Genomic DNA, 14,900 nt, shown 5'->3' with positions numbered 1-14,900 from the left:
GTATGGAGACACGGGCACCCTTTCTATGACAGGCAAGTCCTGGCTACACGACCGGGGGTTGGTGGACTTATGGAGGGCCAAACACCCAGGTGCGTCACAATTCACGTTTTACTCACATGTGCACCACACTTATGCCAGACTAGATCACTTTCTCGGGTCCTCTGACTTGCTCGCCCAGCTGGCGGACGCTTGCATTGTGCCAGCAGCTCTACCCGACCATGATGCAGTAGAACTTACACTCCAGATCCCCAAGACTAGGCGTCCTTCCGGGAAATGGCGGTTACGCGAAACTCTCTTGCAACGTCCTGAGGTCACTAAGCAGCTCCGCAAATGCATTACTGACCATCTGACCATTAATGACACGCCAGAGACCTCGGCGTCAGCCTTGTAGGGCGCCCTGAAATCGGTGTCCCACGGCGAGCTCATTGCGATAGCAGCGGCAGACACTAAGGTTCGCACAGCGAAACGGGCTGATTTCACAGCCCAAGTTTCCGAACTCGAAAGGGTTCACAGCCGCACCGGGGCGCCGCGAGTCTGGAAACAATTAAAGGCAGCCAGAGCCCAATTGGCCAGCTTAGACATGGATAGGGCAGAGTTCGCCGCCCTACGCCACCGCCACACTTAGGGGGTCATTAGGATGGAGGATTTTCCGCATCCTCCGGGCCGGCGGAAGCCACCGCCGGCCCGGAGGATGCGGAAAATCCTCTGCGGACCCACCAGGACCCACCGCCACATTAGGATGGCTGGTGGGTCATGGTTTAGGTCCGCAGCTTTTCCGCCGCGGCTGGCTTACAACCGCGGCGGAAAAGCACTAAAATGGTGAAGGTGTCTCTTAGACACCTTCAGCCAGATTAGGATGTGCATGGAAACATGCTTTTCCGCGGCGGCTTTTCCGCCGTGGAAAAGCATGTGTAACTGCACTGCAGGGGCCCAATGCGGGCCCCCTAGGTGTAGTGGGGGGTGGGGGGTGCACATGGGGGGTACCTATGGTACCCCCCTGCATTTGCGTGCACAATGCAGTAGGCACCGCGCGGTGCCTGCCGCTTTGTGCACGCAAATGCTGTGCATGCATTTTTAACATTGCTGCGGGTGCAGCTTGAAGCTCCACCCGCAGCAATGTTAAAAATAGAGGATGTGACCGCCACCCTGGCGGTCACATCCTAATCTGCACAGAGGGAACGCCGCAGCCCATGCGGACGTTCCCTCATGCTCTGGGGTCGCGGACGGACTCAAGTCCGTCCGCGATCCTAATGACCCCCTTACTATGTGGGGGGGAACAAGACGGGCCGACTACTCGCCAACGCACTGAAAGCGAAAACCCAGCGCTCAAAAATTCAAGGCCTGAAAGACGGAAAGGGCAATGAGATCAAGGTGGAGACACAGATTGCGGAGGCATTCTGCGACTTCTACGCCTCTCTGTACCAGGCTGATGCTGTCCCGGGCATGGACATTGACACATATTTGGAGAATGTGGCGACCACGGCACTCTCCTCGGCGAGCGCGGAGGCCCTGGAGGCCCCCATTTGATTAGACGAGGTGGTAGCAGCTATATCCCGTCTCCGGCCCCTCAAGTCTCCGGGCCGGGACGGTTACTCCGCCGGTTTTTATAAAACCTTTAGCCCGCTATTGGCTCCAGCCCTTACTCGGCTCTTCAACTCCTTCGGTGGTCCGGGCTCCATCTCCCCAGACATGTTGGAGGCCGAGATAGTGGTGCTACCTAAGCCCGGCAAGGACCCTACACATTGCTCGGCATTTCGCCCTATCTCCCTCCTCAATTTGGACCTGAAGCTTTTCACAGGCGTGTTGGCTGCGCGCCTTGGGCCGTACCTGCCTGGGGCTCTCGAACCCGACCACTCGGGCTTCGTCCCGAGTCGCCAATGTAGCGATAACACCAAACGGATCCTCCACTTGGTGGACAAGACCCATTTCCAACAGTCGGATTTGGCTCTGCTGGCCATTGACGCCGAGAAAGCGTTTGACCGCGTTAACTGGTCTTTCCTGCAACGGGTCTTGGCCCACTTTGGTATAGGAGACCGCTTTCAATCTTGGATCGCGAGCTGTTACCACTGCCCACAAGCGCGGGTTCGCCTGGGTACCTTGCGCTCGAGCCCCTTCGAGATTCAACGTGGCACGAGACAGGGGTGCCCTCTTTCACCCCTTTTGTTTGCTCTGTATGTGGAGCCGTTGGCGCAAAAGGTTCGCAACAATCCGGACATACAAGGCATCTCTTTCGGCAGAGAGCCTCACACGGTTGGCCTCTACGCTGACGATATCATAGCCGCCCTTGATTACCCAGACCGCTCGATCCCCGCATTTCTGGGAGAGGTGGAGTCCTTTGGCGCGGTGTCCGGTTTTAAGATAAACAGGGGAAAGTCACTCATACTGCCCCTGGGTGGCACTGCCCGTCCCTCTGAGGACACACCGGTGTACAAAGGGGGCCTGCAGACGAAATTGCAGATTCCGTACCTGGGTATCACCCTCACTTCCTCCACAGATTCGACGGTCGCCCTGAATTATGCAAACCTATTATTCCAAATCCGCTCAGATTTGGCATGGTGGTCCAAACAGCCTCTTTCCCTACTAGGGCGTGTTGCGGCGGTGAAGATGTCAGCTCTGCCCAAGATTCTTTACGTTTTCCAAACTATTCCGGTGTTACCCCCGCCGGGCGCCATTGCCACCCTGGAGAGTGCCTTTCAGCACTTCATTTGGGGGGGAAGCGCCCGCGCCTGCACAAAGAACTAGCTTACAGGGGCAAGGATGAGGGGGGTATTGAGATCCCCAATCTTCAACAATACTATCAAGCCACACAGCTCCGCTACCTCGTCGAGTGGTATAGACCGGAGTCTGAAAAGAGATGGTTGTTCCAGGACAGGGCGATGGCCCAAACGTCCCTTTGGAAGATTCCATTCCTCTGCCGACGCAACAGGCCGCGGTACCTCCAGAAATCGCCTATTACCCGCACTATCCTGCACGTCTGGGATACAGTCGCCATCAAGAAAGGCCTTATGACCTTCCTCTCTCCACTCACTCCCCTTTTTGATAACTCGGAATTCCCGCCAGGCACTGATCCACACGCTTTCTCACAATGGCGCGGCACCGGCTGCAGGTCAGCTGGGCATCTCTTCGACCTACAGGGCTTCCTTCCCCTCTCAGAGCTATCTCAGGGGTACGGCGTTGTTTCACCCCACCTCTTCCAATATTTCCAACTCTGGCACTGGCTCACTCACCCTGAGTATGCATCATTAGTTGGCAGACGAATGACGGATTTTGAACGCTGGCTAGTGACAAAAAACTCGGATAAACGCCTCATCTCGGAACTCTACCAGATGCTCACACCCCCACTCCCGAAAGGTCGCACGGCGGGACAGAAACACTGGGAGGCAGAGCTGGAGAGGTCATTGGCGGACCGGGAATGGCGCTACGTATTCTATAGAGCATCCAACACAACACGCAATACTGCCGGTAAAGAAGCGGCCGTGAAACTAGCTATCTACTGGCACCTTACCCCCGTCCGGCTCAACAAGGGGAACCCGACTCGGAGCGCGCTATGCTGGAGGGGTTGCGGGGAACGGGGCACACTGACCCACCTCCTATGGGATTGCCGAGAGGTCAGGGACTACTGGAAAGCGTTATTAGATGACATAGACAGCACATTCAACACTGAAATCCCGAGGTTTCCTGCCTACACTCTCCTGGGCCTTCCCAATGCGATCACCTTCCCCCTGAAATCCGTGCGAGGGCATCAAATGGGGATTGCCATGCAAGCCGCATCCCAACACATTTTGTCACTTTGGGGCACAACCACTAGGCCCACTCACACAGGATGGCTACACAAAATCTAGTTTACACTGGGAATGGAACGCATCCAGGCCACACCTACACAGTCAGCTGACACGTTTCGCAAGACTTGGTACCATTACTGACCCTTCTTTCGAAGGAATTTAACGAAATTACATGCTCCAGATACCTCCGATTGCTGCGCCTTACAGAGATTCCAACTGATACTCACCTATCTCATGAAGAGACAAGTTGAACGGGCCTTAGTGGCATGGATGTTTGCTCTATTAGTTTGGCACACTGTTTGGGGCGGGGAAGAGGGGGTTTTTGGTTTGTGTTCTTAAGATTGCATTTTCCTACCAGGCTTTATACATATGTCTTTTGCCTTATACTCATGGCTCGGTCCATGTATCCCGATCACGGCTTGCATTATAGAGAAGACATGCTTGTCTGTCTCGTACGCTACTCGTGTGTGGAACCCTCCTTTTGCAATGTATTGCCTGTGCTTTTTCTAGAAACCAATAAAACAAATTTGAATTTAAAATTAATGGCTAACCTGTAGATTTGCATGTTGCTGTAAGAAAAACGTGCAGGAGCGTAGCTTCTGGGGGGTGTTTGAGGCTATATCCCCTCCCCCCCCAGTAAATATATTATTTAGAAAACTGTTGGGTACAGGAGCTTTCAGTGGGCATTGTAAGGGGTCTGTTTGATTTCTCCTGGGATTTTAAAATGCATACACACGCCACACGCGCCCCAAGCCACGCACCACACACATGCATGCTCTTGTCTTAAAACATGGTTATTTAACAAAATACAATCCGCACTCCTTTCCCTCTCGACTGGCCCTTAATTCCTTTTCTCATATAATGATGAACATGATATGCCAGCATAATTGTCGGAAAATTCTGAAGCTCACCTCCCCCTCCCTCCCCCCAGTTTTACTGACCAAGCTACGCCCCTGACAACATGGAGTCGACCACGTCTAAGACTGCTCTTGGTGCTACGGTCAAGAGGGGTTAAGGAGCCGAGGGATGTGAGAGAAGACACAAAAGAGACCTTTTGTATTTGGTAGTCACAAGGCCTGCCTAGTCAGATGAAGGTTCTCTCAGATTTTCTGCAGAATCTCATGAATGACAGATTTTTATACTAACCAGAACACAAGACTACTGTTCCACTCTGATCTTATATCAACTTAAACTAACAGAGTTTTTTTTATATACCAGGAATTGGCATGAATGGTAACATTCTACATGAAAGGAGGCATACACAAGATTTACTCTAGTAACTAATCCACTATGGTAAACATTCAACATATCCGTGGCCAATACATTAAGCTTGTTAGAACCCAAAGTATCATCATGATACTGGTATTTTTCTGAAGTCTTATAGCAATTGCTGATACTCCTGTTTGTTGATGTTTAGTACATAGCAAGAAAGGGTTTCAGCATTCAAAAGCACTCTCATTTACTAATTTGGAGGGTTTTCAAATGCAGGTCAGTTTGTAAAAGACTACACTGGTCACAAAAATACTGGTCGCAAATTATTACCTCTATTTTGCAAACAGTATTTAGTACATCTGGCTCCTGGTTCTAAATTTGTATTGATTTTTTTTTATAATAAAGCAAGGAAAAGTTGTCTTTGGAAAGACATATCAATCAATGGGTCACATGCATCAAGATAAGGAATTGGGATCCCTTAATAGCGATTTTTAAGGAATTGCTAGTTAGGAGTCGCAATTCCTTATGCATGTAGAAATCGCAAAAAGAAAATTGCGATTTCCACCCATTCCCTAATAGCGAATCACAAATTGCGATTTGCTATTAGGGAAGGCATTCCCATTCATTCCCATGGGCCTAGAAGCCCATAGGAAGGAATGGGAAAGCATTCACAATTTGCGATTACCAAACAGGTAATCGCAAATTGCGAATGAAATTTCAAGGATAATAGGGGGCCTAAGTCCCCCTGATGCACCCCCAAAACAGGTAAGTGTGCTCATGTGCGCCACATGGCACTTGGAAAAATTCAATTTTTAGCATTTTTCCAAGGATTTGCAAGTTACCATCAACTTGAAGTTGATGGTAATTTGCGAATCCTTAATGCAATGTTGCATTTTTCAAATGCTTCATGCATTCCAATTAGGAAACCCAATTTGCAATTCCCTAAATGCATTTGCAAAATACGTAATCGCAAAAATTGTGATTACCTATTTTGCGAATGTATTTTGGTTTAATGCATCGGAAATGCCTTTTTACCGGTCACAAACAGGCCGATTCTTCGAATCGCCCCATTTGCAACCGGTAAAAAACTTGATGCATGTGCCCCAATATGTTCCCTGGAAAGAGATCTTACTTTTTTCCTGTTCCAGGATTCTGTAGTTAGATAGAAATCATTGATATTCATGAATGTAGTCAAGGTAATTATGAAGGAGAATATGGAGTACGTTTACTTTCGCAATACACCATAAGAATATTTTTTTCTGCCCTATTCTGTTGTTACAAGCATGGGCTCAGATTTACATAGAAGTCATGCAGTGCAGGGCAGCAAGTAATATTCTTCTGCTGAGTTGCATAAAAGGAAGAGAGTAGAACAGCACCTTATCAAGTAAGATATGTTACTCTTCTGCCCTCTCCCTGTGCTGGCACACTTGAGTCAGGCACGCACCAACACAGACACATTGGGACATAGTGCAAGGGTGTCTCCTTTGCCTGAGGCATAATCTTCGGAATTGAAGGGGTCCATTCCAGTTCTAAAACTATGGTTTCCCCTTTGTATGTGTGCCATACATTGCAGGACACATGCAAAGTTGGAAAAATTAGGAGAAATGAAAATGTTTCTCCATTTTATACCTGCTTTGAGGAAGCATGGGATTTTGGCTTACAGTTCTTTGTAGAAAAGGATTTGCGGAAAAAACAATGGGTGGTTGAATTGGGACACCCATGCACTACCTATGGAATGTCCCCTTGATGCAAAGTAACACAAGCCGAAACATTGAGCAACTTACAATCCAACGCAAATGGAGTTTGAGTTTTAATTTAAATCCCACCTGAATACTTTCTATCGGGTTTGTGTTAGAAAACTGAACCAAACTCACAAAAAAGCATTTGTAAATCTGGGCCCTGACCCCCAACACACAGGGATTTGTGTAGACTATAATTAATATTTCGTGATGGCAGGATGATTCAAACATATGCAACCTGACAGTGTCCCATTCACACATCTGTTGCCAGTCTGAAACATCTAGTACCAGACTTACTTGGACCTTGATGTCTCACCTTTTTGATAAGATAAAAGTGAGTTGGTATATATTTTTGCCAAGGCAGAACTAAATTGTTTATGAAAGTAATCTAAGAATCCAAGTTACCCCACTGACCCCATTAAACACATGAAACAAATTTATATTATGGAAAGACTAAAAATAATATTCATGTTTGACATACTGTACTTTATTGAAATGCATATCTATTACTTTTCTAATTCTCTATATGGTGTCTTACTGTTTTTTTTGCTCTTTAGCGGGACTGGACTTTGAGGGCCTCCTACTCCTTCCCCAAAAACCTGATGGAAAAGAACTATTTCCTCTCATCATTTACCCTCATGGTTAGTTGCAAAAGTGATCTATCTTTTTACAGACGATGCTATCATCTCAGTGACCACTTATAGCTGGAGGCCAGACACCTGACATCGGATGATACTAAACACCACTTCTTGTCTAATTTCATGCAGAGGGAACCACGATGGGTAGTATAAGTGACCTTAAAATCAAGATTGTTCTTTATTCGGCTGATCTTAAGCCATAAAGCACAGAATAAAACAATACAGTCATAAAACGACATCAAAAATTATAATAATAACAAGCTTAAAAACAAGTCGGTTCCATTTCATAGGATCACAAAAGTTCATATATCAAAAACATTCATTACACTGCTCCATATAGGTTTCTAATCCTTATTTCATAACAAACAAAGAGGTATATTTACAAGCCCCTTGCCCCACCAGTGCGTCACTTTTTGTGACGCACCAGCGGCGCATTTTGCCGCCCCATATTTACAAGGACGCGTGGCTTTTCGTGTCCTTTTAAATACAGCCCCTTTTGACGTAGCAATTTGCGTGAAAGCGGCTTGCCATGGGTGTTGCTGTGGGTGTTCTCAGCAACACCCATGGCTTCTGTCACATTCACAGATTTACAAACTTTCGTAAACCTAGGAATGCGTCCGAATTCTATGACTCCCATAGGAAGCTTAGGGAGGAGAAAAGTTTTCTCCTCGTTATTTCCTCTCTCTATGTGGGCTGCATTCTGCAGCCCACATAGAAAGAGAAAAACACGGCTTGTGATTGTTATTGTGCAGTTCTGCCTAAAAACAATCTCCCAAAAAATGCAGAAGGTTGCCTGCGTTGGTGCATGACAGCCAATTTTGCGCCAGTGCAGGGTAAAGCACAGGGATGCGACACTTCATTCTAAATATGACGCATCCCTGTGCTTTGAAAGTGACTCAGTGCGGCTCAGCCAAATGGCTTGCGGTGCAGTGCTCAGTCACTTTCTTGTAGATAAGGCCTACACAGTTTTTGCAAATAAAGTAATGCTTCTCTATGAGATCTAATCTTGGATGAACCAAGAATTGGTCTCAGGAAGCACTTCCGGGGTGAGAATATAAATGACAGAAGAGAGTAAAGCACATGTTGCTTTGCTTTGATGAATCAGCAGAAGGGCAATTTAGCAAGGTTGTACACCAGCCACCATCCTTGGCAAAGGCCACTAATAAATGAAGAACGTTTAAGCGAAGCTTGGTGAGCAGGAACCTACTTTTTGTCTCAAAGATTGAAATCAGATTAAATTCACAACCCAGTGATGATTTGATAAGTTGTAGTTGGCACTACCACTTAATTTGTCAAAATGGGCCTGATGAAGGCTATGCTGTCTTTCCCTGAATGTCTCTTTTACTAAAGATGTCACAATTGGCTTTATATCTGTCAGGATGAGATACAGGTCTTCAAAATCCAGATCTGTAAACCCCCCTTTGACTCACTGGTTATCCAGGGGGATCCCCAAAGCATGATCCTGGGAAACACAATCTTCCAGTTCACCTGTTGAACCTGAAGCCCCATTTTTACCCACAAATCTGACGTAGAGTAGCAGGGGATCAAATGTAATCCTATCCTTTAGGGGGTACAAACCCACCTCGGAGTGGCACATGAAAGAGGGAGTGGCTTGAGAAACAGCAAGAAGTCTCCTTAGGAACTTGTTCTTGTGCTTCTCAAGTGGGCCAGCAACATTATACCCCCATAGCCCAGCTCTGTACGAAGCTATGGAAGTGCACTTACTTTTGTAAACGCTAATCATCTTGAGCACCGGCTTATGCCTTATCCTGCGTGCAAAGGTGAATATCGCCTCCACGGCTCTTTGGGAGTGAATAATCCTATTGGAAAATAGACTGTGCCAAGTTAAATTAAGGTCAAGAGGGATGACTGAATAATCAAAGTAATTCATGTTGTGAACTACCTATAGTACTAATATGTTGGTTGGAAAAATTCTGAAATGGAGTGGGTCGCAATCCTCGTTAATATTCATGACTTCTGTCACAAATTGTGACTCATTCTGATTGGTGGCCATCACAGAAATGTTAGCCTGTTAGGTGTGGCAACCTCCATGTCAGTTACCGCGTTTCAATAAAGTAAGCTTTTTTCTCTTTTACATGCAGACCGTTTTCTTTGAAGGAAACAGGGCTTTGTTTAAAAAAGAAAGCTTACTCTGTTTTTAAAGTTTACCGACTGTCCCAGAAACTTTTTTTTTAACATTAACAAATGGTAGGGGTCTGAAGGAAACCCATTACTCTGTTTTTAAAGTTTACCGACTGTCCAATAAACTTTTTTTTTTTTAACATTCACAAATGGGTAGGGGTCTGAAAGAGGCCCATTCCCTTTTGTGAATTGCTTCCCTTCCCCACACCCCCAAACTCAGCAGTCAGTCTTTTTTCAATGTTTTGCAGTAGTATTTTGGTGCACAAAACATTGATACATCACATATCGATTTGGTGTTCGGAAGGAAGTGTATACACGCCCCTTCCCAAAATGGAATTGGTATCCATTCACATTCCTATTTTAGGAATCAGTAAAAGCTTACCTACTATTAAAATAGGATTTGTACATTTGAGAATCAGATTTTGAGGTCACAGTCGTCGATTCATAATGTCTGAAACCGCAAATAGGATGGTACATTTGATGCCTTAATTGGCTTATCTGTGTGATCATGCAGGTTATGGAAAAGTCTATTGTCTGGGAAATGTCGGCCTGAGATGTTAGCCCTTCCCCACATACGTCTCACTGAGGCCATGGGAAGAATCCTCTTGGCTGAAGACAAGGCAATTGTTGCACCTGACTAGGGGGGTTAAGAGGTGATTTTTAACAGTTGTGCCGCACTACTCTCATGTGGATCTCACAAAGGAGCAGGTGGTAGTGCTGATCCCATACTCAGTGAGGATAGCTAAAACAGAAATAAAATAAAAGTAGAGGAATGCCATGGCAGATTCTCGTCACTAGTACCATTCAGCAAATCACTGAACTTCACCATTGACTCAAACCTCAATTTGAATTAAATGAGCACAATGCTGAACTCTTGAAAGCTGAACCCTACCAACTCCACCTTGGTTTTCAACTGCTCTTTATTGGCAGTCACTTATACACATACATTACAATATGACAAACAATCCTCTATGTGGCTTTTAGTGTACAGTTCTCCAGTTTCTTTGCTATGAGGATGCCAAAAAAATGACTAGATCTATAGAAAAAAACATTTAAATTTACCAGAATGTTAACTCACCTCCCCCATCCCCATGTGGTATAGGTTGTGAGCTTAAGCACTCTATCGGTTTTCTTTTATTATTGTGTTTCTTTAAACAATGGATATGTTTTCCCTTCTAAGATCCTTCAGTCTGGGATGGGGACATCACTTCCTGTTATTCCCATTCATGTATTCTACTCCTGGCTGCCAAGTTGGCAGGACTTTTTCCCTTTCTTTTGAGATATGCACAGGCAATATTTCTAATGCCGTTGTTTCTCAAGTTCTCCAATAGTAAGAGTACCACATTTGGCTGTTTTGCTGTTTTCATTGCCAATGATAATAATGGTTTGGGAAACAGTAGTAGTTGATCGACCAATTTCCAGTGCCCTTTCCCACTTTCCACCCAGTCCGTAGGTCACATCCCCAAAATCGTGGTAGCAGGGTCTTCCAGTTTTCGATATCTTCAATCGATTACAACCAATAATTATTTTTGAGAATGGCGCAATATTCAGGTAGCAACAGTTCCTCCCCCACATCCCCTACAACATCTGTCATTCTCTCCAGGAAACATCTTTTTAAGTTTGTCCGGGCGGGATGTAGTACCATCCCATCATAATTTTGAGTGTGATTTCCTATATTGAACCAATATGCTGTTGTTATATATGTCTCTTCATAGCATTTCCCATCTCTCCATTGTTACATTTCCATTTTAATCTTTCATACATCTTGTCATAGATTTCCATGAAAAGTGTGCTTGGGGGCTGTTACGGTATTTATATATGGGCAACATCCACTTTTTGGTCCCTTGGTGTGAGGTCAGGAGTTTCTCACCTAATCTCAGTGTTGTTTCCTTAAATCCGGGATAACCCTATGTCTAATCTGCTGGTATAGGACTCTTTTAATCTCTGCCAGCACATAATCTCTTTTACAGTCTCTGAAAGTTCTAATCTCTCCTCCCATGAACAGCACAGGTTTTTGGGTCTGCGCTTCTGTGGCATCGATAGAAGGTCCCATAACAACCTGCCCACAACCGCCTGTCCGTGTAGGCCCAATTTTGATCTGTTTCCCTTTTTATTCATATATGATACTTAATTGTGTTACCATATAATAATTAAAAATATCAGGGAACCCCACCCCCCTTTGTAGTCCTTGGGTATTTCCTTCATTCAATAGGCACTTTTCTTTGCCGTACAACTTTGATCAATGAGCCTTGTAGGTCTTCTGTAAATGCTTTGAAAATGTGTAGCAGCATGGGAATTATATTCATTTTAATGGGTGCTTCCTAGAAGAAGCAGTGCATGCACTGATGTTCCCTTTTTAAAAAAAAGTTTTTTTGATCCCTCACCAACGTTTGGGTATATTGATATCACTCGATTCTGTAAGAATAGATGTTAAATTATCCCCAGATATCGGACTGCTTCTACTGTAAAGTTGAATACGGTCTTCCCCCTCAATTCTTGTGTATCATTATTGGTCAAGTTTATTGGAAGAAGTTCAGGCTTGTGCTTGCTTATTCATAACCCGAAGCCTGGCCATATTGTATCGGTATATCTTGTAAGGCAGGCAATGAACTTTCTGATTTGACCAACAAAAAAAAAATACGTTTTCTGCAAACAGGGAGATCTTAGGTTCCTGCAAATCGTTACCCTTTGACTCCTTTTGTCACCCTAAATTTAATTGCAAAAGGCTTTATAGCTAGTACAAACAGCAGTGTGTATATGGGGCATCCCTGGCAGGTGCCACAACTGAGAGCCAAGGTATTCAATCTTGCTCTGTCAACCAGCACACTCCCTTTCAAGGATTAGTAGCTGGCTATCACCTTATAGATAAATTGCTCCCACAAACTAAATTTCCCAAGGATCTTGTGCAATAATGCCCATTTCATTCTGTCAAATGATTTTTTCAAAATCTAATGCCACAAGATTTACCTTTATTTTCTTCTGATCTGTCTTTCCAACAAGGTGGACAGGACTCCTTGTGTTATTGAAGGGAAACAACCTTTACAATGCAGTCATTATTACATCGCACTACCTTTACATAGCAGTCATTACAGCGCAACATCCTTTACATCGCATGTCATTACAACGCAGCCATTACATTGCATTGAAGCAGGTGGTCATTCAGTCATGAAGTACTGTCACGCAGTCTCCAGTCTCCAGTCTTTGATTGGAGCTGATGGCTGAATGTTGGAAAGGAGACGCACATCTATATGTTGTCTTTATATGGGTGGTAGGAGAAAACAAAGAGAATTTGTCTCCAAGTTTGGACAATGTTTCAAGAATGAGTGAGGGACAATCACTGAGCACATTCTGGCCCTCGCATAGGGGTCATGAATTGGACTGGGCTTTAGTAAAGGATCATGAGACTAGAAAAAGGCCAACTTAAGAAATAGCAGGAACCCCAAGATAGGTCTGCTCCAGTTATCCCCCACATGAAGAATATCCCAACAGACTGTGGCAATCAGCAGGTTTAGAAACTGCAGAGAGGTAGAGCACATGAGAATAGAAAGTAGGTCTTCAAAGATGTTTAAATCCGCACTGAGTGAGTTGTCATGCAGTGCATGGGTTTGACCTCTCTGATATTTTGTTCTAGGTGGCCCACATTCTGTCTTCCAAGCCACGTGGGAGTTGGCACCAGCTGTGTTCTGCCGCCTTGGCTTTGGTGTTCTGATGGGTAGGTCTAGAAGTTTACATGCATTGAGTATCTTGTGGAAATGAATGAATGAATGAATATTTTTTTCTTTATTGAACATCAGTCAGGCCAGAAATTGTTCACAGCAGCGTAAACAATGTTTAGTGAAGCGAACACATGACATAAGTGGAATTGTGTAAATAAATGAGTATGATCATTAGGTCAGGACAAAGCGTCTTGATCATTTAGCAGATGTGGAGAGGTGGGGCACACATGACTTGTGTAAATGAGGCAGTAAGTAAGTGTGAGTGCTCATCCAATCAGGTTATTGGACAGCTGCTGAACCTTTTGACCATTTTACCTAAATAAAGAGAAACACTGACAGACTTTTTTCAGGGATGGGTATTTCGGTAGCTGTGCTGTATGTTTTTATTTCTTTACTGTCTCAGGGACTTTAACCGACTCTGCTTTCTCCACAGTTAATTACAGAGGCTCCAAGGGCTTCGGACAAGATAGCATTGACTCATTGATGGCCAGAGTTGGAGAGCAGGATTTGAAGGATGTGCAGGTTTGAGGCTCTTGCTCCTCATACATTCTTCCCACTTCTGTAGGAGAGTGGCTCAGGCATACACCTGGAGGGTCATTGTAGGGATGGTTACTGCATTCACTATAGCCCTCAACACTTCATCCCACATGGGACACTGACATACAAGGTACAGCATACCGCACCGATACAAGCATACATGAACCAAACATGCGCCTCTCGGTCTCTGGCTGAATCCAGTATTAGCTACACTGACTGGAAAAGCCGTTGAGAGGGCAATACCACAGATGCACACTGCACAGATGCCCAATAAAAACGATCTCAAACCATTCATGTAAATGAACTACAACTCTAACATAATATAGACCGTTCTGACTACAATGGTATCTCCTAGAGATCTGCAATGCACATTTTAGAGTGTCTAGAGCTGTGTGGAACACATATCACAGACATACAAGAACCACGCAGTAATGGGCATGGCAGAGAAGATCTCACAGCATCAAAGACAACAGGTGTACTATACAACTTCTAATAATGCACCATAAGATATTTCTTCTCTTTAAAGATGCATACCCCTGAACACATCACAGACCCAAATGATTTAATCCAGTACCACCTTCAAGAACTTGCAATCTTTATCAGGCTGGGAGTGCTGTTCTTACCTCTTTCATCACAGCCTGTATCACTGGACCTCTGGAAGATGTTGCTTTGGTGTTCTACCCTACTACGACTTCCCTCATGCCGTTGATTGTATAGAATTATAGATGGGTAACTGTGAATCGTAGATGAGTAACAGTGAATGTTTTCATCTGAGGGCTTCTGATTGATATCAAATAGACAAGATCAAAGCTTGAGCAGTCTATGAAGTAACTCAGAACCCCGAGGTGAAAAACATTCATTTTAGTTACTTTTTATCCATCACAATTGTTATGTATGAGCCTTAAAGTCATGTGCCACTGCTTTCAACTGATACTCAAGGGCATATGAATTACGGGGGAGCCTTACATCTCTCCTCTGTCCCAAATGGAAAAAACACCCTGGCCTTCTGCCACCCACCCCACCACTTTCTCTTTCTTCCTTCTTCACCCTTCCAGAAGCTTTGCTCGTTGCTCGTTGCCCTCCTACACTGCTCTAGCAGACTTTCAGCAAGCATAGCCAGAGCAGCCTGGACTT

General features: G+C 45.0%; 1 protein-coding gene across 2 annotated transcripts in view; it reads left to right on the top strand.

The window, feature by feature from the left end:
* LOC147692561 (acylamino-acid-releasing enzyme-like) overlaps window positions 1-14,900 on the top strand; it is a 520,252-nt gene that overhangs the window by 471,546 nt on the left and 33,806 nt on the right. Inside the window, exons 16-18 of one of the 2 annotated variants that reach the window (XM_086938779.1) lie at window positions 7,291-7,374; window positions 13,145-13,225; window positions 13,663-13,751. In XM_086938779.1, coding sequence (XP_086794905.1) covers window positions 7,291-7,374; window positions 13,145-13,225; window positions 13,663-13,751 — 254 coding nt within the window. The remainder of the gene's footprint in view (window positions 1-7,290; window positions 7,375-13,144; window positions 13,226-13,662; window positions 13,752-14,900) is intronic. The other variant, XM_086938780.1, reaches the window with a different exon arrangement.

Source organism: Lissotriton vulgaris, chromosome 9 (genome assembly GCF_964263255.1).
Source record: "Lissotriton vulgaris chromosome 9, aLisVul1.2, whole genome shotgun sequence".
NCBI lineage: Eukaryota > Metazoa > Chordata > Amphibia > Caudata > Salamandridae > Lissotriton > Lissotriton vulgaris.
Note: the sequence above shows the minus strand (reverse complement) of the source record. Positions and strands in the feature narration are given on the sequence as shown.